General features: G+C 43.8%; 2 protein-coding genes across 6 annotated transcripts; one reads left to right on the top strand and one right to left on the bottom strand.

Moving 5' to 3' along the window:
• The first annotated feature begins 7 nt into the window (after positions 1-7).
• On the top strand, positions 8-2,905 carry BBIP1 (BBSome interacting protein 1). Of its 3 annotated transcripts, XR_014884873.1 has the most exons (4): positions 8-239; positions 315-487; positions 1,142-1,208; positions 2,607-2,905. XR_014884873.1 is itself a non-coding variant. In XM_085229850.1 (3 exons), exons 1-2 carry the CDS (start codon positions 8-10, stop codon positions 473-475), a joined length of 393 nt encoding a protein of 130 aa, XP_085085976.1. In that variant the 3' UTR covers positions 476-487; positions 1,142-1,728. The 3 variants fall into 3 exon arrangements, 2 of the variants coding, with proteins under 2 accessions (XP_085085976.1, XP_010713060.3); XM_085229850.1 differs by lacking the exon at positions 2,607-2,905 and having other exon boundaries at positions 1,142-1,728; XM_010714758.3 differs by lacking the exon at positions 1,142-1,208 and having other exon boundaries at positions 85-239.
• PDCD4 (programmed cell death 4) lies at positions 1,090-17,966 on the bottom strand. 3 transcript variants are annotated; one of them, XM_010714704.4, is made up of 13 exons: positions 17,781-17,966; positions 14,816-14,962; positions 13,607-13,701; positions 10,097-10,396; positions 9,454-9,548; positions 7,716-7,829; positions 7,264-7,485; positions 6,903-7,000; positions 5,435-5,549; positions 4,579-4,686; positions 3,489-3,599; positions 2,895-3,034; positions 1,090-1,828 (listed from the first exon to the last, which is right to left on the bottom strand). In XM_010714704.4, exons 3-13 carry the CDS (start codon positions 13,644-13,646, stop codon positions 1,768-1,770), a joined length of 1,404 nt encoding a protein of 467 aa, XP_010713006.1. In that variant the 5' UTR covers positions 13,647-13,701; positions 14,816-14,962; positions 17,781-17,966; the 3' UTR covers positions 1,090-1,767. The 3 variants fall into 3 exon arrangements, with proteins under 3 accessions (XP_010713006.1, XP_085085974.1, XP_085085975.1); XM_085229848.1 differs by lacking the exon at positions 17,781-17,966 and adding an exon at positions 15,391-15,670; XM_085229849.1 differs by lacking the exon at positions 17,781-17,966 and adding an exon at positions 15,476-15,670 and having other exon boundaries at positions 14,816-14,960.
• Positions 17,967-25,496: the final 7,530 nt, after the last annotated feature.

Below are 25,496 nucleotides of genomic sequence, written 5' to 3'. Positions count from 1 at the left end.
AGCCGGCATGGCGCCGCACTGCAGAACCACCTGCTTCCCCCTCCAGCGCCCACCGCGGAGGTGGGCGGCCGACGCCTTTCTCTCCCCTGTAAGAACTACAAGCCCCAGCATGCCCTGCGTGCGGGCGCGGCGCATGACGGGATTTGTGGCTTTCCGGGCAGCCCGGCGCATGTGCGGGCGGGCGGAAGCCGCCATGCCGGAGGGTAAGGGCCCGTTCCGGGAGGTGCTGCCCAAACAAGGTACGGCCGGCGGGCGGGATGCGGCCACGGGCACCGCCGCGAGGCGGCTGACGCGCTGCTCTGTCTCCTTCGCAGGGCAGCTGTCGGTGGAGGACACGGCCGGCATGGTGCTGTGCAAGCCGAAGGTGCTGCCCCTCAAATCGGTGTCGCTGGAGAGGCTGGAGCAGCTGCAGCGCGCGGCCATGGAGGCGTCGCGGCCGCCCGAGGGCACTGCGGGCCCCCAGCCGCAGCCCTAGGCGGGGCGCCAGGTACCGGCCGAGCGGCCCGGAGCCTCCTTTCGTCTCGTTCTTCCCTCACGGTTGCACTGCGAACGGACGCGCGGGGCCCGAGGAGGCGGCTTTCCTCCCGCAGAGGCGCAGCTGCGCCCCGGCGGCTTCAACGGCCTGAGGCCGCGGTGCAGCACCGAGAGGGAACAGCGGCACTGCGATAAAAGGCTTGTTAATAGCGCACCGTACGTTCGTACCGTTAGTTTAACTACTTCAGCCTTCAGCTGCTCCCAGGGAGCGGAGGGGCAGCGCCGAGCTCTGCTGCTCTGCGACGGCAGCGACAGAGCCCCAGGGAACGGCACAGAGCTGCGGCCGGGCAGGGGCGGGTAGAGAGAGGCTCTGCCTCCAGGGCAGCGGGCACGGCATGGCACAGCACGGAGCTGCTCTTAGAAACGCGGCTTGAACGTGGCGTGATCGCCTGCAGAGCCAGCAGTCGGACTCACCTTGTGGTCCCCCTCAGGACTGTCCGTCATTCTGTACTCACTACCTATTGTAATATACAAAAGGTTGGTGATAGAAGTGCTGTGCAGTGCACACACTTCAGAGATTTGAACACAGTAAAAGCAAAAGGCAGGAAGGAGAGCTTCACAAAAAATATTTTTAATATGTTTTTACCAGAATTTTTCACTTTTCCAGTTACATAGAAAAAAGGACTGGTTTGGTACGTGCTGGCTGGAACACCTAAAACCGACCAGTGGAACAGGTGAACTTGTCCAATGACCCAGCTCTCTTTTCTTGGGCTCTTTAAGACAAAGAAACAGCTATTTTTCCTCCCAAAGCACAATATTTCAGCAGCAGCAACGAAGGGGATCACAGCGGCTTAACCTGACCCTTCTAGAAAGCTCTGTATAAATCAGGGATTTTACAATGAAAACACTGTCCTTGAAAGAAACAGCGGCAGTCAGACGTGGATGCAAACATGGAATGATAGGTCATAAACATGGCACTTACAAAAAGATAGCTTATCTGAAGGCACCACCACAACAGAGTGGCCAGTTGGTCTACTGGATGCCCAAAGAAAGAACTTTTCTTTCTGAAATTTATAAAACTATTTTTAAAAAAAATGATCTGTACCCAAAACACGTGCTCTTAAAAAAATATGAACTGTGCTAAGCAACTCTTAGAAATTTGGTATATAATATATGCATATACATACATACATGCACACGTGCCAAAGAGGCCTGTGTGTTTGTATATATATATATAGATACCTATCTTTTTTCCCTTTCAACTTCTAAGGCTTCAGCAGTTGGTTCCAACATTCAGTAGCTTTCTAGTTTAAGCTGGCCTCCATCTCCTTCACTCACAAAACGCTTCCTGCCCCTGTAAAAAAAGTAGAAAGTATTTTTTCAGCAAGTGTACAGTAGCATCACCTCTTTTGCTCATCTGTCATTGTGAAGTCATCTGTCATCTTCTCTTGGTCCTGAGAGTCAAGTGTGAGGTGTATAAGATTGAGCAAAATGACAGTCTTGATCACTAGTAAACTAAGGCATCTGAATCCTACATCTAAAGTTATCAGGCTTTTCAAATTTCTATTTCCCTTACCTTTTAACGTTTAACATTACCATTCACACTTCCAAAAGCTGCTAGCTTGAAAGCCTGCAAATGACATTTTTCTTCCCCAAACTGAAATACAAGCTCAAAATACCTCAATATATTGATGAAAGTTGCAGTATAATCCAGTTTTTGTCGCAGCAACGACTTTCAGCCCTACCAAACCCTGCTGATAGTGAGGTACAGACAAACTGGAAAATATCTGACAGCATTTCTGATCCGTGAAATCATGAATAGTTTTAGCATCAAGTTTAAACTTTTACAAATTCCCCATAAGAAATGAAACTTACAGGTTTTATTCTGACTGAAAATACAGAATACTGATTAGTTACAGTAAAACAATAATAAAGCAGAGAACACTACAGTATGTGTGCATCTCATGGTTGTCTTTTTTTCTTTCTTTTAAATTGGGTATGTAGAGATTTTGCCACATAAATGCCTTGTTGCTTTGTGACAAAAACATTACAATTGGTTGTCTAATCCTGGAACTCAATTCAGTTTACAGTGTTTAAACTGTTTTAAAACGTTTGTTTTTTTTCCCCTCCAGGTTTGTCTGCATGGATCATTAAAACACCTGCATCTTCCAGCTCAGTACTGCGCTGACCTCTGCCAAGCAAATGAGCAAAACTGAGAGCAGAGGCAGGCCTTCATCTGCTGCAGCACATAAGCACACTGCCGGGGATTCCAGCAGAGGCTTACTTCCCTCAGATACGTATCCACCCTGCTCTTTTTATTCCTCCACCTTCCCTAGTCTCTGTACCAGCCTGTCATACCCAGGTTGTAAGATCCTGCTTTCAAACTGAGTGCCAGCACCTCTTTGTAATAAAACAAGTACCTTGAAGGACAGACGTCTCTCAGTGGTTTGGAGATGATTCCAGCCTGAAAACATTCCTCTACAAACCGCTCAAGCACAGAATAGGAGTGTGGCACATCCAGGTTAATGTCTGGTATTTCACAGTAAACTCGTTCATAGCCCTGTAGTTTAAGAATGCAAATAACGATTTGGTTGGTCTAGAATTACAATTTTCTAAACATCTTTTTGCATGTTTAGATGACTTCTTTTTAATGCAATTTCATGTATTCTTTAAGCAGTTTCAACAAACTGAAAGCAGAATACCTGCAAATTAGTGGCAAAGCAAGGTGTAATACCAGCCAGTTCCAAGAGCTGGTGTTACACAACGACGTATCTATATGAATACGCTAGCTGAGTATTTCAGCTTCTGAAAAAGTCAGAAATCCAGACAGTGCAGACTGCATACGATAGCCTAGCTGCTAGTAACACGAGGAAGAAGGATTAATTGCTCTGCCCTGTAGACAGAGTGAAGGCCACACATCTCAATGAGAGATGCAATAAATTACAAATAGCATTTAAAAGAAAATAGAAGCTACTTGAAGATCTTGCCCAGCGTTCTTTAAATGCCATTCTTACTCTTTTCATTTGGTCCATAGTAATGACAGAAGACCTCGAGAGAGATTTCAGCAAATCCAGCATCATTTTAAAGGTCTTTTCTCCAGTTGACTCCAAAACCATCACAATTGCCTAAAACAAATAATGCAAGGTTTTTTAACTAAAAAGAAAATAGTGGTACGAGTACATGTTGTGTAAGCACACCAAAGTGCAAAAAAGAGTGAATGCAATACTGTGTGTTTTCTGGGAGAAAGCCCATTTGCTACAAGCAGTCCCAATTCCAGGATATTATTATTTGAAAGGAAAGCCTGATAAAAAGTTATTTGCATAAAGATAAAAGGTATGAAAAAAGAGAAAGGACTAGACAGTAAAGAGCACTGCCTAGTTTGAGGGGTATATAGCTGTATCTGCATGGTTGCTGCAGCACTGATGACAATTAATTTTGTATCTAGGATTTTAGAAAAAGGACTCCTAAGTTTAAAATGTACCAGTCTCCACAAACCCCATCAACAAAAGGTGTCTGCTTTCTATTCTAGAATACTTTCTATCCTAGAATAAGGAGTCAATTTATTGAAAAGATAATTTTATAGACTTTGAGTGTTTGGCTTTCTTGGTAAACAACCATTTCAACTACTAGATACAGCAGAGTTCTTTCTCATATAGTGTGGTTCTGAATTATCTCAACCTTCTACATGTACTTAGATGGAACAGTTCCACACTGAAAAGGAAACTATAACTTATCAAAAACAGGTAACACCTGTTAGCATACCCAGATGTCTGAAATCTGTTGTAATGTGTATTTAAAAGGAAATAAACTCCAATACAACCTGGGGCTTTTGCTGGTATTCCTCAGCAGAAAGCAAGCTAGGCTCTTATTTGTCAGATGTCTGTCTGAACCCAACAAAGAAAAAGTAATTCTGGATCTTCCCAGAGGGACCAGCAGCTTGTTGCACTACGCACAAGTGAGCACATAAACTTTACATGAAACAATTTATTTAAATAACATCAAAACTTGCAACGGAGCTTCAAATTCCAGCTGCATGCATACCCACATCAAAACAAAACCTGTTGGTGTTACTGGCAGTCATTAAAGGGACTCGTTTCTCCTTACCTCATATACAAGTTCGTGGTGAAAATGGGGTACTTCCAGTTCCTGAAGGCAACGTTCAGCTTCCAGCAGGTCTCCAGAAAGCAAGTACTCTTTCAGCAGCATATCAATCTATTGCATTTTAAAACAAACAAAAAACCCATCACTAGTTAGGTACAAGATTTAAAAGCTGTCAACTGGTTTGGTGATCTGTGATCAACCTAGTAGCAAGCCAGCTCCTGAAACCTGCAGCTAGAGTTCTAGTAAATGTAATTAAGTTGAGGCATGAACAGCAACCTGAAACACAATGTAAGCCAAATACCTCTCTCTGTAGCATAATATAGATGTGCTAGCACTAAAAACTTTGCTGTAAGTGATGTCAGTTTATCTTAATGCCTGAATTCTTTATCATCTGCTACACTCACAAAAGAGATTACATCATGACTATTTTAAACCTTCCGCCTACTTCATAGAACAAATCTCTAAGTGTTCACAATCCTTCCAGCCTCGTTTATTTTCAAGTCATTGGTGCTTTTTGTCACTGACACCAAAAAATATACTTATTTTGTAATCTAAAATTACCTCACCATTTTGTACTATAAACTCTAATAAACCAAGAATAGCTGTGCACTTGCAATGCAGAATATGAGCCAGTATGTTTCCACCACTGGTCACTAAGGATAGCCACGTCTACCTACAAAATGATCATCAATTTTCAAAACCTACTTTGTATAAAACAAACTGAAATAAGAACATTTTTTTAATAAATGACACCAAACATCATTTAGCTGCAGGATATGTGTATTTCTCTGCTCCATCCCAAACAAGATAAGCTTTAAGAATAAACTCTGGAGAGAAGAGATTTGTAGAAGTCAGCTACCTCTTTAACAAGGTGTTTCACAGACTGCTGGCCACCTCCTGAGCCCCACACGTTGTCTATGCGATTTCCACCCTTTGTCACACTCAGCAACACGGTAGCTCGGTCCAGTGCAGCTCTAGAAAGTAAAGGTAGTGTTTTAGGAAGTTAGGAAACTTCAGTGAAAGACACCTGTAACATCCACAGCAACCCCCCCCCCACCACATCTATCACTTCTCTTCAGTCAAAGTGATCCTGTCTGGGAAGAGGTCACACCACCTTTACACTGTTGGTTATACTGAACTCAGGACAGCGGAGAATCCTGCAAAGGCAGTAAGGCTGAATCATGAATGCAGAACCTGAAGTGCTCCAAAGGAAAGAACAGTTTCTTTTCCAGAGATGAATTGTAGCTGGACTGCTCCAAGGATGCAGCTTGGCAGCTACATCTCAAAACAGAAGTGACTTTCATGCTGAAATGGATTTGCTATCTATGAAATTGTGGAACTTTAGAGTTCAAGCCAAAACAGTACTTCAGAAGGCAAATATGTAGTTGCAAAGAGATGAAAAACTAAAGTAGGTGAGCAAAAGAAGAAATGGCAGATCCAGTTAAGCACTATCCAGCTAAAGAAGGTCCAGTTATCTCCCAATGCTCATATTAATGCTAGTGAAAAAACAGCTATTCACTGAGATTTAACAGGCAGCAAAGACTGGCCAAAAAATGGCAGTGGCAGCAAAACATCCCAGATGTGGAATATACAGGCTAAAATCCTTCATGCCACAAGAGAAACTTGTGTAACATGTATCAATTTTCACAACTTTAACCCCCAAATTAGGCAACTCAGCACTGGCCTTCTTCCTAGAAGTATGCAGCATAACAAATGGAACTTTTCTAAGTTTTAGGAGCTCAGCACCTCATTATCCAAGTCTGAAACACTTATGGGAGAACAAACAATAAAAAAAAAACCATGGTTAATTATTACAGCGTCTCTACTCTCTGATGTTCCTTGAAACATCTCACCCTGGAACTGAAAACATTTATTGATGAATAAAGTGCCACATTCTAGGAAAACATACTGCACAAACTTGAAACCTTTATGAGGCAAAACACTTCATCCCTTGTGTGTTTCACAACATCTTTAAAGCAGCTGCGCTGACGCTGTGACTCATTAGCCACATTAAAACTTTTCCTAAAGGCAAAACCTTTTATAACCACTTCTTGTTTCAGCTCAGGCTCCCCATTCAAACTTCAGTGGGACAACAAACCCAACAAACTGACCTAAAACGTATCAATAAGTTTTCAAGGCGCTTCCAGCGTTTCTTAGCTGACCTGAGCAAATCTGGGCTTTGTTGTTATTGCAGACTGTGCGTTTTTGATCGCTTAAAATTAGAAATGAACTCTGAGAACCAAATGGTTTGTCCCCAAGTCCCAAATTCCTGATTTTCTTAGGCACTTGAAATAGAAAACCACAGCTATAGACCTCAAGAAACTTACCGAGCTTGGATGCAATCCACAGTGCCTTTGTAGCCATCTATGTAAGTACTGCTCAGAATCCCATCTCCAACAGCTCTAGCAATAAACTGGCCCACCAACTACAACAAAACAGAAGCATTTTTAAGTAAAAGTTGAACCTGAAAACAGTTTTAAGTAGACAAGTGTAATATGCTTGGTTTTCAGATTTTATTTATTTTTATCTCAAAGCATAGCCTGGGAAACTGGATACAGGGATTACAAACTGGAAGATTCTCCATAGCTATGTTTCAAAATACAGTCTTACTTCATTTTGCTTGATTAATTTTAGGACAATTTAAAAAGAAAAACTTTTGATGACCAACATAAAAATCTGTCAATATACCTGTGGTGCCCTGGGAGAATCCAACACTAATTCAGGCAGATCTTTAAGCAGTCTGTCAAATGACTTTTCCACATCAGTTTTGCTTACTACTGTCCCACAAAGGTCGGAGATAAGCTTAGATGTCATCTCCCTGTGACTGGCCTTCCCCTCTAGTGCCAAGGAAACAGCCAGCACTGGCACACTGTATTTCATTTCACCGAGGTTTAAATCCTTCAGCATCTCCTAAAATAAAATTTGTAAAACAGAACAGATTAAGATCTCACCATTATAGAAATGTACGTTATTAACAGATATTTCCACAATTACATACGTGCTTCTACCTATGTAATGAATTAACTGCTAAGGCATTCCTATGCACTTTTCTGGCAAACATTCATTTACAGCTAGCACTCGGGACTCACTTGTGCACTGTGAGTTTGCCCCTTAAAATAAGTGTAAAGCACATGACATACCGAAACCTCATTAGTATCTCCATGTTCAAAATATTCCTGTATGATCGGTGTTAAAGTTTTTTCAAATGCTCTTTCATCCAGAGGTAAAACTACTGTTTCATAGACACAATTCTCCTATTTCAAAAGGAAACAAAAACAAAGATTTTTATAAAGTGCTAACAGCATCAAAACACAATCTACACCTCTAATGCTTTAGTCCTCATAGCCAGTGTTCCACCAGAAAATATCAGATTATGTCTCTATGGTTGAAGTGTGGACAATGCTGGCTAAAAGTCATACTTCTTGTACTTTGAGTTTAGTGTTAACTGAATTCACTGTTAAATGACAGTAAATACTCCACAATCTGTTCCTAGCATTCTTCTGACACCATGTGAACACAGAATCAAGTACTCTGGTACTCAAGGGAGGGTGACAGAAACTCCTACCCCAGCCCCACAGGTATCAGGTCCACAAGATTAAACTTCTGGCAACCCTCCCTGCAACTGACACTTCTGTCCCTGCCAGCCTGCTTGTTTGCCCTCTTCCCCAGAGGGCCTTCGTGATCAGACAGGTGATAGCATGGTACAGATCTGGCAGACAGAGAAAAGCACTTCCAGAACATCTATAAGTCAAGTTATTCCCTAAGAGGAAAATGTTATGCAGCAACAGGTCCTGAAGAGTTCTAGCACTGCCAGGACTCCCCACTATGATTCAGTTCCTCACAGACTACAGAACATTCAGAGCAATATTACAGATTGCTGACGTTTCAAAGAAATTTCCAACTGATACTTAAGAAATATTCTAGGACCAAGAATTACAGCAGAAATCCAAAAGCCTACTCTTCTATCATATCATTTGTTTACAATCTTAGAAAAGCTAAGCAGGAGTTTAATGCAATTCTCAATTTTCATACAAATTTATTTTATGCAATCATCAACTTCATTTTCAATAGCTACCAGCTCATCTGTGATGAATTGGTGGAAGAAGTGATTCTAACATACCCACAGAGCATCTCAGCAGTTACGGCTACAGCAAAAAGCTACAGCTCAAAGTTCACCACCATCACTCTGCTGTTGTTACACAGGCTTTATTTATGGTCTCACAAATGCATCTGTCACAGAGACATCACTAATCTGTGCCTGTAATCTCAGAGATTTAATCTGATAAAAAAATTAGTGAGGAAATTGCTTTCTTTTTGTTGGTGTTTACATAGCTGTAAAGCAGAATCTTCCACAACATATCCTAAATAAATATATGTAAATAAACAGAAAATCCAGGTCCTCAACTTCACACTCCTTTAAGTGTTTGTACCAAGAAGATACAAGATATTGTATCCCCAGTGTTGGAGATACAAAGAAGAGAGAAATCCCTAGAAAATAACATCATGAGCTAAACTCCCAGCTGCAGTCCGTGTTGCACTTTAACACAGTGCCTGCTTGCAACTCGGAGCAGCACTGCAACATTCACCTCCATGAAAACCTGCAAGAGAAGAACACACCTGGGAAAAACACACTGTCTAGTCAGGCACAGAAGGAGGGTTTGGGTGTAAGATCTGTGCATACTAAATACTGCAACACTTCTACACCAGTCTTCTTTAAGTCAATAATCCATTCTCAAACAAACAAACAAACAAGAGTATTAAGCCAGCCAAACATCCATATAACTTAGGAGGTTAAGCATTTATTAATATGAGCATCACAGTAATTTTAATTAATATAAAATCAAAACAAGCACTGAGCAAAGAAGTTTGTTTGCCTACCTGGTCATCATCGTAATTAGGATCCTTAATATCTACTTCTTCCACATCATACACTTGACCTGGTGTTCCCCAGACTCCCTTACCACCTGCTCCACCTGGCAAAATGCAGAACAGTAAGAAATGAAGCCAGGACAGACAGTTTACAAACAAGACTTGGAACACAACCCAACATTCTTTCACTCACAGGTGTGCTTGTAGCCATTGACTCTGGCAACATATGCTGAAAGTGGCAGAAGCATTTGTATGACATGTTCAGCAACTAGTCTTTTCATTACTTTCCACTAAGATATTAAAAGCAGTGCACACAGAAGTGCACAAGAATTACTGAAGGTTGAAACAACCGTACTTTTAAATACGGTCAAGCCCTCAGTTTACACTGTTAACAGTTCTGTGAACCACTTGACCACAACAGTATTCAGTTTACTAATAAAAGATACTTAAAGTCTGAAGTTATTTAACAATACACACATTTTTTTCCTGGTAAGATTCCACCTACAACTAACTCCTATTGCCACTACCTAACAAAGAACCAAGTGCCTGCACAAAGACCGTGTGTTCTGAATACAATTCTCAATAAAACCACCACCACTACATTCTGGACAGAATCTTTATCCTGGTACTCTCATCAACAAACCACACCAACCTTTCTTTGGAAGACCTCTTCCTTTCCCAGAGCGGGAGCGTCTGTCCAGCACTTTCCCCTTAGGGCTTGTTGGTACAACCAGCCCAGCCTTCTGCGTCTCTCCATTCTCACTAACAGAGTCTCCTCTCCCAGAATCTCTTGAAGAATTCTTCCTCAACCGCCTCTTTGCTTTAGCATTTATTTTGGCTTCAGTAATTGAAGTTGCAGGAATCCAATTGCCATTGATTTCAGTCTTTCGTTCCTCAGACCCACCATTTTCTTCATCACCGGAGAACAGAGCATCACTCAGATTCTCCACTTCTTAAAAAGAAAACAAAGTGAAAAATCTGTTATTGTTTAGAACTGGTTTATGTTAAGATACCATAACACGCTGCATTTAAAATGGACTACATCATTATATAGTACTCTTACTTCCAACAGATAAATGGTGATGTTTTATTTAGACGTGTCCACACATCACAGTAATAAAGAGTTCCTTATCCCCCTACACTACCCACAATCTAAACAGAGCTTGTGTTAATAGCTGGAAAGCAAACGAATAAACCATTTATAAATAGATAAACCACAGAAAACTCCACCCTTGTTAAACTATTTATCAGAATTCCACAGTGCATAAGATCTATGTGACTGGTTATCACTCCACCCACTCAGTGCTTGTTTTGGAAAAAAACAACTGTCCATGCAGTGAATTTTGTAAGAACTCAGTGCCATTAACTGAATGGCCACCACAAATCATCAACCAACATTCCTCTCATTCGAGGAACTTCAAACATAGCTCACCGTCTGCAAAATCAATGACAGACACACAAGAGCCTGTGTATGAGACTGCTTTAATTTCTGTTTTTGAAGAAAGAAAAAAAAGCAGTTTAATACAAAACTTGGAGAGTTTGAAAACAAAGACTCCGAATAAATGTTCTGAAACAGCATGATCTCACTTCCCTAGAGATTGTTCCTTATTGTCTGCTAAGTGAAGACTGTTTCTAAAAGTCACCATGTTTTATTCCTCACTGCAGTCATATGTAACAGTTAACTAACTAGCTTGGTCTCCTTTTAAAACACCCTCTGTAGAATGAAAAAATCCCTCTTACAACACCCATAAATGTTTCAGAGCAACTGAAGTGCAATAATGTCACTCCTTTGTGAAGTCAGATCCAAATTTTATACGTGTATTAAGGTCTTAATTCACAAAGAATCTTCCCACACAAACTCTATGGATCAGTAGAACGTTTTAAGTGCCAAAGTCTTTGTAATTTCTTCATCTTCCTCAACTCATGAAGATGAATAATACATAATAATAAAGAAAAGCAATTGAAGACCTGCTTTATATTCCAGTGTGAATTAGAAGACACACACAAAGGCAACAACCTAAGCTGTTACGCAGCCTCCTTTTCTTGCAATCAGAAGACTCACAGATATAACTTCCAGCCACAGCCCAAGGATGCACACTGATGAGGCACACAGGAGCTGCTTTTCCAGCTGCGCCAAACCTGCTTCACAGAAACGTTCACAGCCATAAACCCACAATATGGAGAATATTTTAAACTGTGATTTGAACGTAGCTGAATATATTATTTTACCATTCCAATCCATTCTAATTAAAAATGTCCACTTGACAATAGCTCCAGAATTCTATTTTCTCATTTCAAAATAGGCTCATGACAATGGATTTTGAAAGCAAAGTACACTAATAAAATACTTCTAAGCTCAGAGTGCATATCCATATCAAAGAGGATGCTGCACTACAAAATGATGACAGCGTGATGCAACTGCCTCCTTCACGAGCAAAGAACCACCGCTCAGGAGCACACAGCTGTGAATGCTACAGCCGAACAGTAATGCAGGCACTCTTGTATAAGCTTCTACTCCCACCAAGTATTCCCTTTAAGCTTGCAGCAAGCTAAAAAGAGAAAAACCACGCACCCTGTACAGAAAAACATTCCCACAACAAGCATTCTCAGTTTGTCTCATATTTTAATACTACAATGAGAGATTTGCATAAAGCTAGCACAGGGCAAAAAAGCAAAACTGAAGAGAACAGGTTTCCTTCCGTGAATTCCCCAGGGAGCCCTCCTCAGAACCAGCTCATCTCAGATAATTGAACCGTAAACCCAGCCCAGCCTCCCATTCCTTTCTCCGGTTTAGACCCCACGCTTCACTGATCACTTCATTCTCCCTCAGTTTTCAAAGGAAATGGTCACCAATTAATGAAAACAAGTCACTCCTTGCTCTGACTCCTAAGGAAAGAAGTGAGGCTACAGGACAGTCTCCACACACCCTCCTGATCTCACATTTGAGACTAAATGCAATCCTTTGCAGCCTACGTGACTTAAAATTGCACACTGTATTATATTTCTTATTTAATATAGCAGTATACAACTTGGAGCTGCAGCCTCTTTCTCTACAACACTGTGACCTACTGCCCCTCACTATTAGTTACCTCATTACTCTGGAGAAAACAGATTAAACTTATACTAATTTTGAATACTTTTATTTTTAAAAAATCATTTTTTATAAAATGTATACATCAAATGATGTGCATTTTTTCAACTTCTCATTGTGGCATGATATCATCTATACACAGACATACAAGCAACAACATGTCCTGCACACTTTAAGGCTTTGCTTGCCATGTACTAAAAAGTTATCCAAATTGTTCTTGTTAATCTGCTATTAAACCATTTAAAATCTGAGGTACTCTGCAGCAAGAAGTATCAAAAAGAACACTCAGCAAATATTTCCCTACCCACAAGTTTCATCTGACCAAATTAGATCAGTTCAGATATCTCACAGCTTCTTCTCTACCACCCAAATATAATTCTAAAATGCTGAAAAGCAACCTACTACAGCGAACTGATTCTGGTTTAAAGTAGGAGTTCATAGGAAAAACGATGCAACTTCAGCTGTGTCACATATCATCTTAACCTATATGTATTTTTTTCTAAAAATCATTTAAAACCTACAAAAACTCATTGGTATAGAAAGATCAGTGCAGATCATCACAACTTGAAATTGCATTAATTGGACTAAGCATAATATAGCACTTTTTATATGGACAAAGTCATCAATTTCAAGACAGAGTAACATGCGTTCAGTAACGTTTTCCCACTGCAGCTCACTTTAGCCAAGCCTTTCTTCTAATCTTAAGCTAGACAGAAAGGTAAGGCTGAACCTGCACCTCTTAAATGTACCTTCATATTGCACATTTGAATTTACTTTTGTCTTCAAATTTGCACGACTGAAATATCATACAAGTAGTCCAGAGTCACTATCCAGCAACTTATTAGAGATATGTTAAATGTCTGATTGCTTTTAAAGAAGGTTCAAAATGAACATCATCAAGCAGGATATTGTAATACACAGGTGAAATAACAGTTCTGTAAATATGTGATGAAGATATATATATATAAGTAGTATTATTAAAAAATTAACAAGAAATGCAATTTACAACAGAGAACAGCTCAGATCAGATAAGCAATTTTAGGTAGAAAGAATACTGAATACATTACTTACCTACTGTGCTAACGTAAGCATGCTGCTTTTCTATTTCCATAGCTGCTGAACAGAACTGGCAATGAAATGTAGTCTTAACGATTTCCCTTCAAGGCCTAAGCAAAAATGGAGAAGCTTAGGGGGAAGAAAAGCACTAGACTAACTTCTGAAGGAATAAAGAGCTGCGAAAGCTTCACCTACAAAAATAAATGTTTTTTAAGTTATAATTAACTACCAGTATCCACTGAAAAATTCCTGGGAAGGTAGAAGATGTAACATGAGAAAGCACCACCCTTAAACACGTCTATTTAAGCCTTGATGTCTTAGCACTTGTCAGTTCTGCTGCTTACAGAGGTGGAACCAGGATAAAAGCCATTACGTTTAGGATAAAAACCCTCCATATGCAGCTTTCTTAAGTTGATAAGTCATCTCTATCAACTCGAGACTGTTCACTTCTGCAGAGCAGTTATCTATATTAGCATACAACATTAATGTTGTAATTGCATCTATAAGACAAACAGACCCCAGGTTGAAGTACAGTGATAAAATGATACCACTTTATCAAGTTCAGACAAACCTTTAGAAAACAAGACATTTTTAATTGCTCCTTTCAGGAACACAGTTTTCACATTTTACACTATGTTGATGTACAGCTATCAAATTTTCACAAGCTTCTGTGCCAATCAGCAAGGGATGCAGCCCAACACTTCTCTTTTTTCTGTTACTCTCTCTTCCTAGCAGCTGCTATTCAACAAATCACCACAGGTAACTGTGAAAAGGATCACCATCCATCTTTACATACACAAAATTAGTGAATCCCCACACACCTTTTTACCTGCAAGATTTTCACTAATCACCATTTAGCACTGCAAATAGCATTGGCACGTGTCCATCTCCCAAGAATTCAGATGCACTTCTTTCCCTTTCTTACCTTTTGCTACCCTAAAAACTGCTTACAGTTGAGCCATCAGAATGTGACACCAAATGACATCCCTCCCTTCCGCTTTTCTTTCCTTGTTTTCCCCCTCGTGCCCACTTTCCTACCACAGAACTATTAACTGCTCATGATTCAGCCCAGACCGTTGAAAATAAAGTAACCGTTTTAGAGCACAGCGCTGAGCTCTTGTGATCTGGTTATTTCTCAACATCTGTCTCAACAGTTATCAACTTAATGGACTATGAAGTCCTCCCCAGCCCACAGTTTTTTAAGTAAATACGCTCCCAACTTACCTCAGTTGATCACTCAGGAGTTCCCAGCGTTCCCAGTCACTGCTGACCGCAAGCCTCCTTGAGCAGACTTCAATCTAACCGGAGCAAATTACCTCGTAAGAACAGTTTTGTCCCTCCTAGTGGAATGTTCCATCTGTTGGTCCACCTCTTGTAAAAAGCAGACAAGACACAAAGCCTGCATTAAACAACCATCAAGAGGAAGGCATTCACCGTTAGTAACAACGCTCTACCTTCGAGGCAGAGGCATACTTTTTCCTCACGGAGCCCTAACTGAAATCCTCCCCATATGGTAGCATAACAGTCAGCATAGCCCCCGTACGCCGTGCCGCCGGGACGCAGCACCCCGCTTTGTCTGTAACTAGGACGTGGAATAACCGAGCTCCACCATCCCCGTTGCCATGCCGACCGCCCTCAGCCCCGCAACGCCTCCTCCCAGCCCGGGCTCTGTCCCGCTCCAATTTCAGCACGTCGGTTTTATCACCGTACGGATAAAATCCGTCTGTATCTCGCCGCGTTACGCCACGCGGAGCTGCTCAGCACCTCCCTCCCGCGCAAACCGCCCTCACAGCACTCACAGCCTCCGGCCGCTGCCGGACCGCCCCGCGCCGCAGGCCCAGCGCCGCCTCACGGCCTCCCGCCGCCCCCTTAGCGAGGGGTTACCTCAGTGGGGAGCCGCTCCTCACCGCGGCACCGGATACCCGGCGGGCAGCCTGCCGAGCCCCCTCACGCCGAGGAGGAACCGTTACCGCCAGCGGCTCGGCTCGGTTCGGCGGCACTCGGCTCGGCTCGGCTCGGCTCGGCCCGGCCCCGCCCCCAGGCCGCGCGCGCCCCGTCTCTACTTGTTTTTGTTTTCTTCCCCCCAGCGACACGGCGGAGAGCGGCGCCGCCGATTGGCTGACTCCCGCCCGCCGCCGCAGCCAATCGGCGAGCAGAAAAGGAGGCGAGTGGGTGGAGCATCGGCACACTGGAAAGGAAACGGACGGCGCGCGGGGGGAGCCATCTCGGCCGCGTCGGTGTGGGGGCGGGAAGGGAAGGGCCGCTCGTATGGAGAGCGGGATGGGGGGGGTGTGCTCAGCGGGGTTCCCTGTGCAACTGCCCTGCTTGCACAGAGCTTAGCCGCTCGGTAGCGTGTGCTCCTACTGTGAAAAATCAATATTTGCTAAATTTTAAACAAAACCACGAGAAAATCGGTGTATCGCCTCGTCTCCGGGTTGCTAACGGGGGAGGGGGAAGATTCGGGCCCTTTCCAGTCACACAGCACCTCTCTGCCCATCCTCTATGCGGGCGTCACAGGGGCTGCCCAGGAGCACCACGGCTGCCCCAGAGCCGATGGCTTTTTTGTGGGATCTGTCAGGAAAAGCTGCTAACACACGCTGATAACCAAACCGTGCGTACCATCCACCGCTCACAGATTTTCTACCTCAGATTAATTTGCAGTAACCTTCTTTATTCTATACACAGTGCCTAAGGCAAGGCACCTGATTACAGGTGACAGCCTGTTTTATTATCAAGTGCTCTTTATTGCCTCTGCTCGGCCCCTCCTAACGACTCCGTCAGCCGTTGTTCTCCCTTTGCAGTCCTGGGAGCCCTGAGCAGCCATTCTCCCTCAGTGCACAACACCACAGGGTTCTTCAGCTGCCAGCGAGGGAATTGCAACATTACGATTTGACTTTTGTTGGTTTTGGTGGTTTTTTTTTTTTTTTTAACATATCATTCCAATGTATTTCTACCCCAAATCAGTCTGAACTGCAGCCAAACTTCCCTTGTGTAAGAGCTGCTGAGTTCACTTATTGGCCCCGCTCGGCATGAATCATCAGAAGGAAGTTTAAGAACCAAAACAACAGTGATCTTTTAAAGGACTGTGCAGCATGATTGCTGTATTTTTAGTGATAAACACTTCCCCCACCAGACATGATAGAAAGAAAATCTTTCTTGTTCATGATAACTCTGGGTTCCAGCCATGTTCCAGGCAGGACAGTTTGGCATGCTCACATAAGCCTTTCTTCATATAAGGGGCAGCCTGAAAATATATTGTTTCTCTCATCAATCAAAAAATAATTCCTACTTTTCTCTTTGCACATTCGCTGCCTAGCGGGTGATGCTACAGCATCATCATTGAGATGTGGAAAATAGAATCTATCCATTAACAAAGATAGTGGAATTCAGCTTCCCCACAGCAAGACAGCAGATGAACTGAAAGATTCTGCAGCCAGGAGAGATGACAGAGAGATGATACTGTAACAGGAACCCGCGCAAGAGAAGATGCCACAAAATAACACTTCAGTGCATCCTGCCCGTTGCTACTACCTGTTTTAAAGCATTCAGTAAAATTGCAGGAGGATTTTCTTGTAATATTTAGGGCTGGATCACTTCCAAAGGCCCCAAAGCTATTTGATTAAATCAAAAGAGGAAAACTCCTGAACCAACCAGCACTTTTCCAGACAAGGAAACAGCGTTTTTCCTTTCTTCTGCTGCATGTCTCTATTAGCAGCCTGGTTATCAAACACTAAAAATCTTGTCTAGTTTTGACAGTACGAACTTTCTGATTTCTAAAACACTATGACCTGAAAAAGGACTGATGTGCATGCAAGATTACTTGCATCTTCCTGTTGTATCAAGCAGACTACTCGAAGATATCTCCATTTTGCCTTTTTTGCCTCAAAACCTTACTATTTAAAAGACATAGTCCATTGCATACTAATCTCCAGGCTGTCGGGAGCAGCTTGCTCCTTCCCTGCTTCCCTCCCTGGTGGTATGAGCAGCACTCAATGCCCATAAAAACAAGAGGCAGAATCCCACTCCCCCCTTTCCCATCTATCACTCAAACTCAGGGAAAAAAAAAAAAAAAAGAAAGAAAGAAAAAGAAAAAAAAAAACAAAACGAAAAAACCAAACCAGACCCAGTTCCTGACCAGTGCTGAGCTCCCACACAAGCTGTGGTGTGTCCGCCTGCAGCCCACGTTTACCTGAACTGCGAGCTCCACTGTGCCACGCCGTGCCTCGCCACGCAGGAACTGCAGGGATTCCTTCCCCTCCTGCCCTCCCACCTGGAGCAAACTGCTGGGAGAGAGGCGAGCAGGTCACTTCCCAGCTCTCTTCCTCCCTTAGCGCTGGCTGGGTTGTTTTCAAACTCTCCCCTCCCTTTCTCACATGTTGGCCAAGCCCTCCCAGAACACCCAGGGGAGGGATCCGTTGGCTGCAGTTCCTCAAAACACGTGGAGAACCCTTCCGCCAGCCCGGGGTCGGGGGCACACACACCCTGCATCCGCCTGCTGCCAGCCTTTGCTTTTCAGCCCACTTCAGCAAGATTCACGCTGTTTATCTGCCCTCCAGCACCCAGAGAGCAGTGAAAAGCAGAGAGGCTGTGTTTACTTAAAAACATCACCCAGCATTTTCTTTGTACTCCTCAATGTGGGTTTTTTCAGAGTTTTGCTTTCTGTTTTGGTTGTTTTCAAAAGCCAGCACCTGTGATGTTGACACCTCAGCAGTTCTGTTTCATTACAATCTACTCTGCTGCAGTGACAGAATATAGATTTCCACACAAAATGCAGACAGCAAATGCACACCAAGTCTGCTAAATCCATCTGCTCTGTTCACTTGCCTGTCTCTTGGCCTTCTGGTTTCTTTTCCCTCTTTGCACTTTCATTTGCATCTTTTGCACTGGCTTCAAGGTGCCTTCTTCAAACGAACTGCAAACACAGCAATCCCATTCCTCACCAGTCAGCATCAGCTTCAGGTTGAAAGGATACTGAAACACACCTTCGCTTTTTTAATGCTCATTAATTAGAGTTGCTTCTGAACATCCTCCTACAGCTCTATACATGAGGTGGCAACAGTGCTGCAGCTGCATCCTGCGTCTGCAGCCCCTGCCCAGGATGGGCAAACAGGGGAAATGCAGGTCATATCTGTCTGGATGTGGAAGCTCAAGTGTCACTTGCTGAGATGTTTCTGGACAAATGTTTTCATGAAACAGACTATCTCTGCCGTGGCTTTCCAGGACTTGCCCCTGACATTGCACAAAAACCTTTTCCCCTTTGTGTTTCTGAGTGCACCTCCCTGTCAGGCAATTTGGACTTGGGTTTGCTCTTTAAAACCGTTTCAGGCATGTCTCCTCTGTGTTACATTTGTCATCTGTTTATTCTTGCCTTAACAAAGACAATCATGCCTCTGAAAAGACATTTTACTGGGAAGGGCTGAATTTGTGAAATGTGCAAAGAAATGGAGCATTTGATTGGCCGTTAAGTGTTCCAGATAGTGAGTACAAGCTAGCAACAAGAAACATGTAATAGTGTAATACTTCAGAATAATTGTCCTTTTCTTACTGGTTTACTGTGGGAGAAAATCTTCAGGAGCCACTTGTAACAAACAAGCTGTGTTATTGCCTTGTAATTATTATTTGACAAACTGAGGTACTGTGATTAATAAATCACGTGCCTGCTTTTTGTGTGTGTATAATCACATGCTCCATACTTATATTGACAGAAGCTTACAAAATATTTACTTATGTGCATAGGACTGGCAGGAACTTTTGGGCCACTAGGTCTCCTATCACGGCAACACATGATGTAATTCCTTTAATAAGTTTGTCCTCAAAGCGATTCAATACTTTGCATGCATGACTGCAACTGGGAGGCTGTTCCTCCCAGATTATCAGATGGTTAGCAGCAGTCAAAATCTCTAATGCATCTTTTTGCTCATTTACTCTTTACCAGCACCGGCCTTTAGCACCACTAAGTCTTTCCTCACTCTCCCTGGGAGACACTTCCACGATGCATTTACAGAGAGAAATCCACCTGGTTGCAAAATCAAGCAGGAGAGCCTCTCCTTGGGTACACCCAGCTTTCACTGCAGCCTGGGCTGCACTTTTCCCATTGTTCTACAATTTCATTGCTTTTCTCATGCTTCCATGCTGTTGGCAGCTTAGTTATTCTGTGATTGAAGTATAAGCTGCCAGTTTGCATGTAGGTCATACCTATGACCTTCCCTTTCTGTTGATTGTTCTCCTTGCAGCTGGCTTTTTTTTTTTTTTTCCTACATATAACATTTCAAGTTTCCTTTAATCTGAGGTCACTTTGTATTTTCTGTCATTAGCAATTTTCACCAGTTCTCCAGAAGTGTTTGTGCCAGGCTCATTCCCAGGAGTGGTGCCTAATAGCCCCCAGTAGCCTCCTGCTAGGCTAGCAGCCTCCCACCCCTCCCACAGCAAGTTTCACTGCATTTACACCTTGTCCTAAATCTCTTCTCCCTGTTCCTAAGAACTTTCCATGTTGTACCATATGGAATCTAAATCCAGAGGGGTGAGATCCACCCCGGTTCTCTCACTAAGTAAATGCTTTTCCTCACCTAAGAAAGATAAACAGGTTTGGTAAATGCATTTAATCTCATGCTGTTTATCCCCCTTTCTTTAGCTATCCTTTCCTTCGCAGTTTGTGCTGGAGCTTTCCATACACCATTAAGCTGCAGTGTTCATGCCCGTTCTTGCCCACATCAGTTTGCTAGGTGCGCATAGGCCGTGTGCTCTGCTCCGGTCCCTGGCTGCAGGGATGTGCTGGAGATGCTGGGGCCAGTTCTGCAGGAGCTCTGGCATGTGGGTGAGCCCGTTCCTCTGCCTGCAGTGCATGAAGGATCCCTGGGATTTGCTTCTGTCCTGCCTGTGAACATTTCCCTTGCCCGTCCCACCAGCATGCTCATCTGCAGCCACATGATTAACATCCTCACCCTCAGTAAAAGCTAAAAGAATTTGGGTTTTGCACATCCCTAATGTACGTTCACCTCTATACCATTCTTCCTGGAGAGCAATCTCTCTCTTTTTTCTCCTTCCCTGTTTTCCTCAGCCATATGCAACTGGGAAAAATGTTTTCCCCTTTTCATTAATGCCATTTAGAAGAGCAAACTGCCTAACTTGTGAAACATAGGTTTTATGACCGATCAGTTATTTTGCTTTTATAAAATAACTCCTTGCAATGACTGCTTATTCTCAATAGCATTTCTACATTTGAAATTGATTTAACTGCAGCCTGTGCTTTCCACTTTTTCCCCTTGCTGGGTTTTATCTGCAGTGAGGTAATGCATAATGAACACTAGTCCTGGAGCTTCATCCCACCAGCGCTGAGACACGAAAATCCCCAGGCTCCTAGAACAGCTGATAAAATGGATTAGTTCTTGCTATTTACTTAAATATGTCCCTTGGAAAACTGAAGCTGTACCAGCGATGCCCATCTTCATCACAGAGATATAGTATTTAAGCAGAGCTTTGTTTATTATTAAAAAACCTGAAGCATTCTGAGTCTTCCATTAAAAAAAAAAAAAACAGAACAAAACAAAAAAAAACACAACTTGACAGAAGTAGATATTTCTGATATTTCTAGGGTGAATATCAGCAAGACAGAATGGAAGAGCAGATGTAGATTTGCTGCTCCTTTTGGAAATCAATTTTAACCTTAAAATATAGCTGCGTAGGTGGCCCTTTGTGGTAGTTCACAAAGTTCTTTGTGGTATTTTACTTCTGCAAGGCCTGGAGCTCAGCTGAAGCTCACCTGTCTCATCACTCTTCCTCTCCTCACCAGCCTTTCCTTTTTGGTCCCACCACGCTGCCCCAGAGTCTCAGCATGGAATGGGAAGATAGAGAAGGGACCGTGTACAAAGGCTTGGCTTTCTCAACTCATTTGCTGCAAGGCACACAAGTTTGGCACCTGATACTCCCTCTCTGCACAGCTGCAGTCAGTGCAGTGCTGATGTAAGCAGAACCACTCCTGCTCCCCTCCAGTTCCCGCACGACTTGTTCTGGGCTATCCAGCTCCAGGGGGCTCTGGAAAAGACATCCATGAAGGAAGATCCAGTGGGCTGAAGGGAGTGTGTTGGAGACAGGGCCACACCACATCTTGCCCATCTGCAGTGCTTCAAGCTGTGGCTGCTGCTGATGTAACAGTGATCTGGGCAACAGCCTCAGGCACAACAGGCCCCATGGTGTGGAGCAGATTTTGTCATGGCAGTACTGCCCCAGCCTCCCGAGGCCCCCAGGCTGGTGCCCTCATGACAAGGCCTGGCACAGCACAGTCAGCACCACAGGGCCAGGTTCCCATCTCTGACACTGACTTACTGCATGACCTAGGGCAAGTCACTTAGTTGCTCCCCTTCATTTCCTGACTCTGCTAAACGCCAGGGATAATAAGTAACTTTGCATGAGCGCTATGAAGCTTTGAAATCTTCAGATGAAAAGACGCTGTATAATTGCAAAGCATTTTTAATAATGCTCATCATTCGCTTCCCTCTGAGCTACCCGTCGGTCTCAGGCTGGAGCACTGCAGAAGCCACGAGCATGCAGCTACCAGCAGCAGGCTTTGGGGGAGTGCAGGATTCTCCCACATCCAGCTCCACCTGGGAATCTGACCTGAGCCTGGGTCCAACAAAAAGCCAAAAGCTCAGAGCTCCTTGCAGACAGAAGCTTTCTGGAAAGCATGGGGATTTGGGGGAAGGGATTTAAACAGCTGTGTTGACAACACAGACAATAGGGATCTGATTCAAGCTGAGGGGGACTACGTGAAAGGCAGCAGGGAGCCACAATTAAAGCAGTGATGAGGAGGAAGGAGAGGGAAGAAGGGAAGATTACTTGGGCTGAAATGCTCCCAGACTGCAAGCAGCCACAGCCACGTGTCCAGCTGGCACCCACCTGCATCCTCCTGTGCTCTGCATGTCCAGTGTGCTCCCCAGTGCAGTCTGCCAGGGTGGCAGGGGCCTTCCGGGGCCTTTCAGTATGAAAATTAATGTGGAGTTTTACAAAGGGAGCTGTTTTGTGCGGCACTGCAGATAAAAAGAGATGAGGTTGTCTTTGTAGCCAGGCCTGCAGAGCTTGCACTTAGCCAAGGGGTTCTTTCTATTTGACTCACTAACACAGCAGTAGCTGGAGCCGATGCCTGCAGCTCACTGCAGCCCAACACCTTTCCCAAACAGAGGAGACTCTGTGCACTGCTGGCAGCTCCTGTGATTTTATCACAGTTTTTGAGCTTTGGGGATTGTATCATAAAATCCCAGCTTCTTGAAGCAAGGGAACTGTAGCTTTCATTTATAAACGAGTTATGTTCCTAGCCCTCAAGGATGAAAGATTTGAAAATATGAAACTAGTGTAACTTAAAAAATTGGGAACTGAATAAAGAGATCCTGCATTACACTGGCTAATAAGATTTTTTTTTTGATTTTTTTTTAAGTTGGGAAAAGAAGTAGCTGGCAAATAACTTCTTGGGAAATGGGGCAGGGCTTGGGCTGACTCTGGCTTCTCAGGATTTGGAGGTTGCCAATCTGCCTTTGAAGTCTGCAGCCATTCATAAATCCTTACATAACAGCAGCAGCCACAGTGCAGTGGAGCTCCAGAAATGCTGACAAGAGGAAAGTGGTGGGAAAAAGATTATTTTAGCAACCTGTGACAACGCACACTGTGGCATTAATATTTAAAGACAAAAGACCTTGAGCATTAGCACCCTAGATCCTCTTAGAAAGGAGTGCTTTTTTGCTCTAGGTACTCATTCTGCCCTTGGTAAACCTCTTGTAGGCAGAGAGGAATTGAGAGGCTCCCCAAGATTACAGAAGGACATTTAATGTAACTAGATATATCTTGGTCCTTTGTATTTTAGGAAAGCAATTCTTTTCATTACAGTGGGTGGCCACGGCTGAAAGCCGCCAGGACCCAACAGGAACAGATGTGAGCTTCAAACGCCTCATGACCACTGCTGTGCTTTGTCCCAGCTGCATCTCCAGGTGCTTTCACACAGTCACAAGCAACCAAGATACAACAGCAGGGCAAGTGCTCGTGTGTCAGCTGCCCCATGTCAGCCCACGGTACACACCTCTCACCCCCTCTTCAGGGGTAACACTCACTTGTTCAGACCACCTGCATGCTGGTTTAAGCAAACACATTTTGCTTCTCACTTTGCTTGGCTGAGAAGTAATTCATGAAAGCGAGTTTGTGAGCATGCCCAGAGTGCCAAAAGATAGAGCAGCTCTCTAGAGGAAACATACCCAAATGGCATTTCTGACAGGTTTCTTTCACTTCATGTTTTTTATTATCATCTCACCGGGCTCTGCACTTTCTCATGCTGCGAGGCACTCCTTGCATTTGATGCTGCATTAAATGGGTACTTACTTAACCTCAAGCCTTCAGTGGCTCTCACTTCATCCAGACTTGCTCTAGTTTGGGGCTCAGAGCCTGTGTAGGAGGTTTGGGAAGAGGCAACAGTATATGCCTCTGCAGGAAGATGAAAGCAGAAGAGCAGGTGATACACAGCCTGTGAACACACAGCCACAGCCACCAGCCCGCTCCTGGGAAATGCCCATGAGCATGGGTCCTACTGGCCTCATTCAGAGCTCTTGGGTCCACACACAGCTCAGCAACAGTCACACAAGGAAAGAGATTATTTACAGCCTCTTGTTGTTCAGTTGGCAGGCTAATATCCAGCATATTGTGCTTGAGTTAACTTGTCCCACTTTCAGTCAGCTGGAAGCAGGCCCTGGAACAGCCCAGACAGAGCAGCGCTGATTGCCCTTAGTATCAGGACAGACTTGGGCTGACCCTCCTGTTTGTCTCAGTGCATTTTCCTTCTGTGGGCATGCCAGGTTAAGATCTGCCTTGTTTCTGAAGATCCCACACTTTTCAGTGGGGGCACCTTGGGAAACACAGGCACTGCTCCCCTCATATACTTCAGTGCACACACTGCTCTCCACGGCAGTGGATCCCTGCGTCAGGGAAGTAGCAGCCAACAGGGTAGATAGGGACGTTAGAAACACAATTTGGGCATGCACCAGAATATGACTTGCTATTGTAATACTGGCAAAGTGTGAGCCAAGTGCTTAATGCTAAAGTCCAGGCAAAGCAGTGCAAGCCTTGCTCTTGCACACACATGCACACACACATAGGTGCACCCCCATGCCCTGCAGTGTACCCATGCCTAGGGAGCTGGTGAGTGCTGCTAAGCACTCACTAATAGCACTGCTGTGAAACTGGTTTTAGCATCACAGCAGTGGTACAAGCAGGCAAATTTCTCCTAATTTCCCAGCACAGGTGTGCACAGCATTGCCTGGCTACACCCCCTGAGCACAAGGTGAAAGTTTGCTGCCAAGAACACGCTGCTCTGTGCTGAAGATAACCCAACTGCAATGCAAACACAAGCAAGCCGGAGTAGAAACCCACAAACAAAACAGGCTTCCTGTGCCCTCTTAAAGACACAAAGGCTTTGTTTGAGGAAGGTGGAACTCATATACATGTCCTCAAACAACATTATTGCAGCTTACAAACAGGATCCCTCACCGCTAAGGCACTGGTAAGAAACCAGGCTGGAAAAGCTGCCTCCAACCAGGGCTGCACCACCGGTGCTGTCTTACCTGGAGGGATATTGGCCAGTGCTCTGCCTAGCACTGATCTAAGAGGCTGGATACAGCCTGCCCTATGGGGCTTTCTAATACGCAAAAAGCTTTTGGACATGCCCATTCATTTAGATCTGACCCATTTAATTAAAAATTGACGTATGCTGCTATTTCAGCTTAAATGAAGCTTACTTCTGGTAGCTAAACACTGCTCCTGACAGAGGGCTGCTTAAGCAGAGTCAGCCTGATACAAACTGAAATGAGAGCTCCTCAGCTTTTTAATCATGGGTATCTGATCAGAAATCTCACCCTGCAGTAGGCTGATGCAA

This window comes from Meleagris gallopavo, chromosome 8 (assembly GCF_905368555.1).
Source record: "Meleagris gallopavo chromosome 8, MGAL_WU_HG_1.1, whole genome shotgun sequence".
Taxonomy (NCBI): domain Eukaryota; kingdom Metazoa; phylum Chordata; class Aves; order Galliformes; family Phasianidae; genus Meleagris; species Meleagris gallopavo.
The sequence above is the reverse complement of the archived record's forward strand: the minus strand, read 5'-3'. Positions and strand labels throughout refer to the sequence as shown.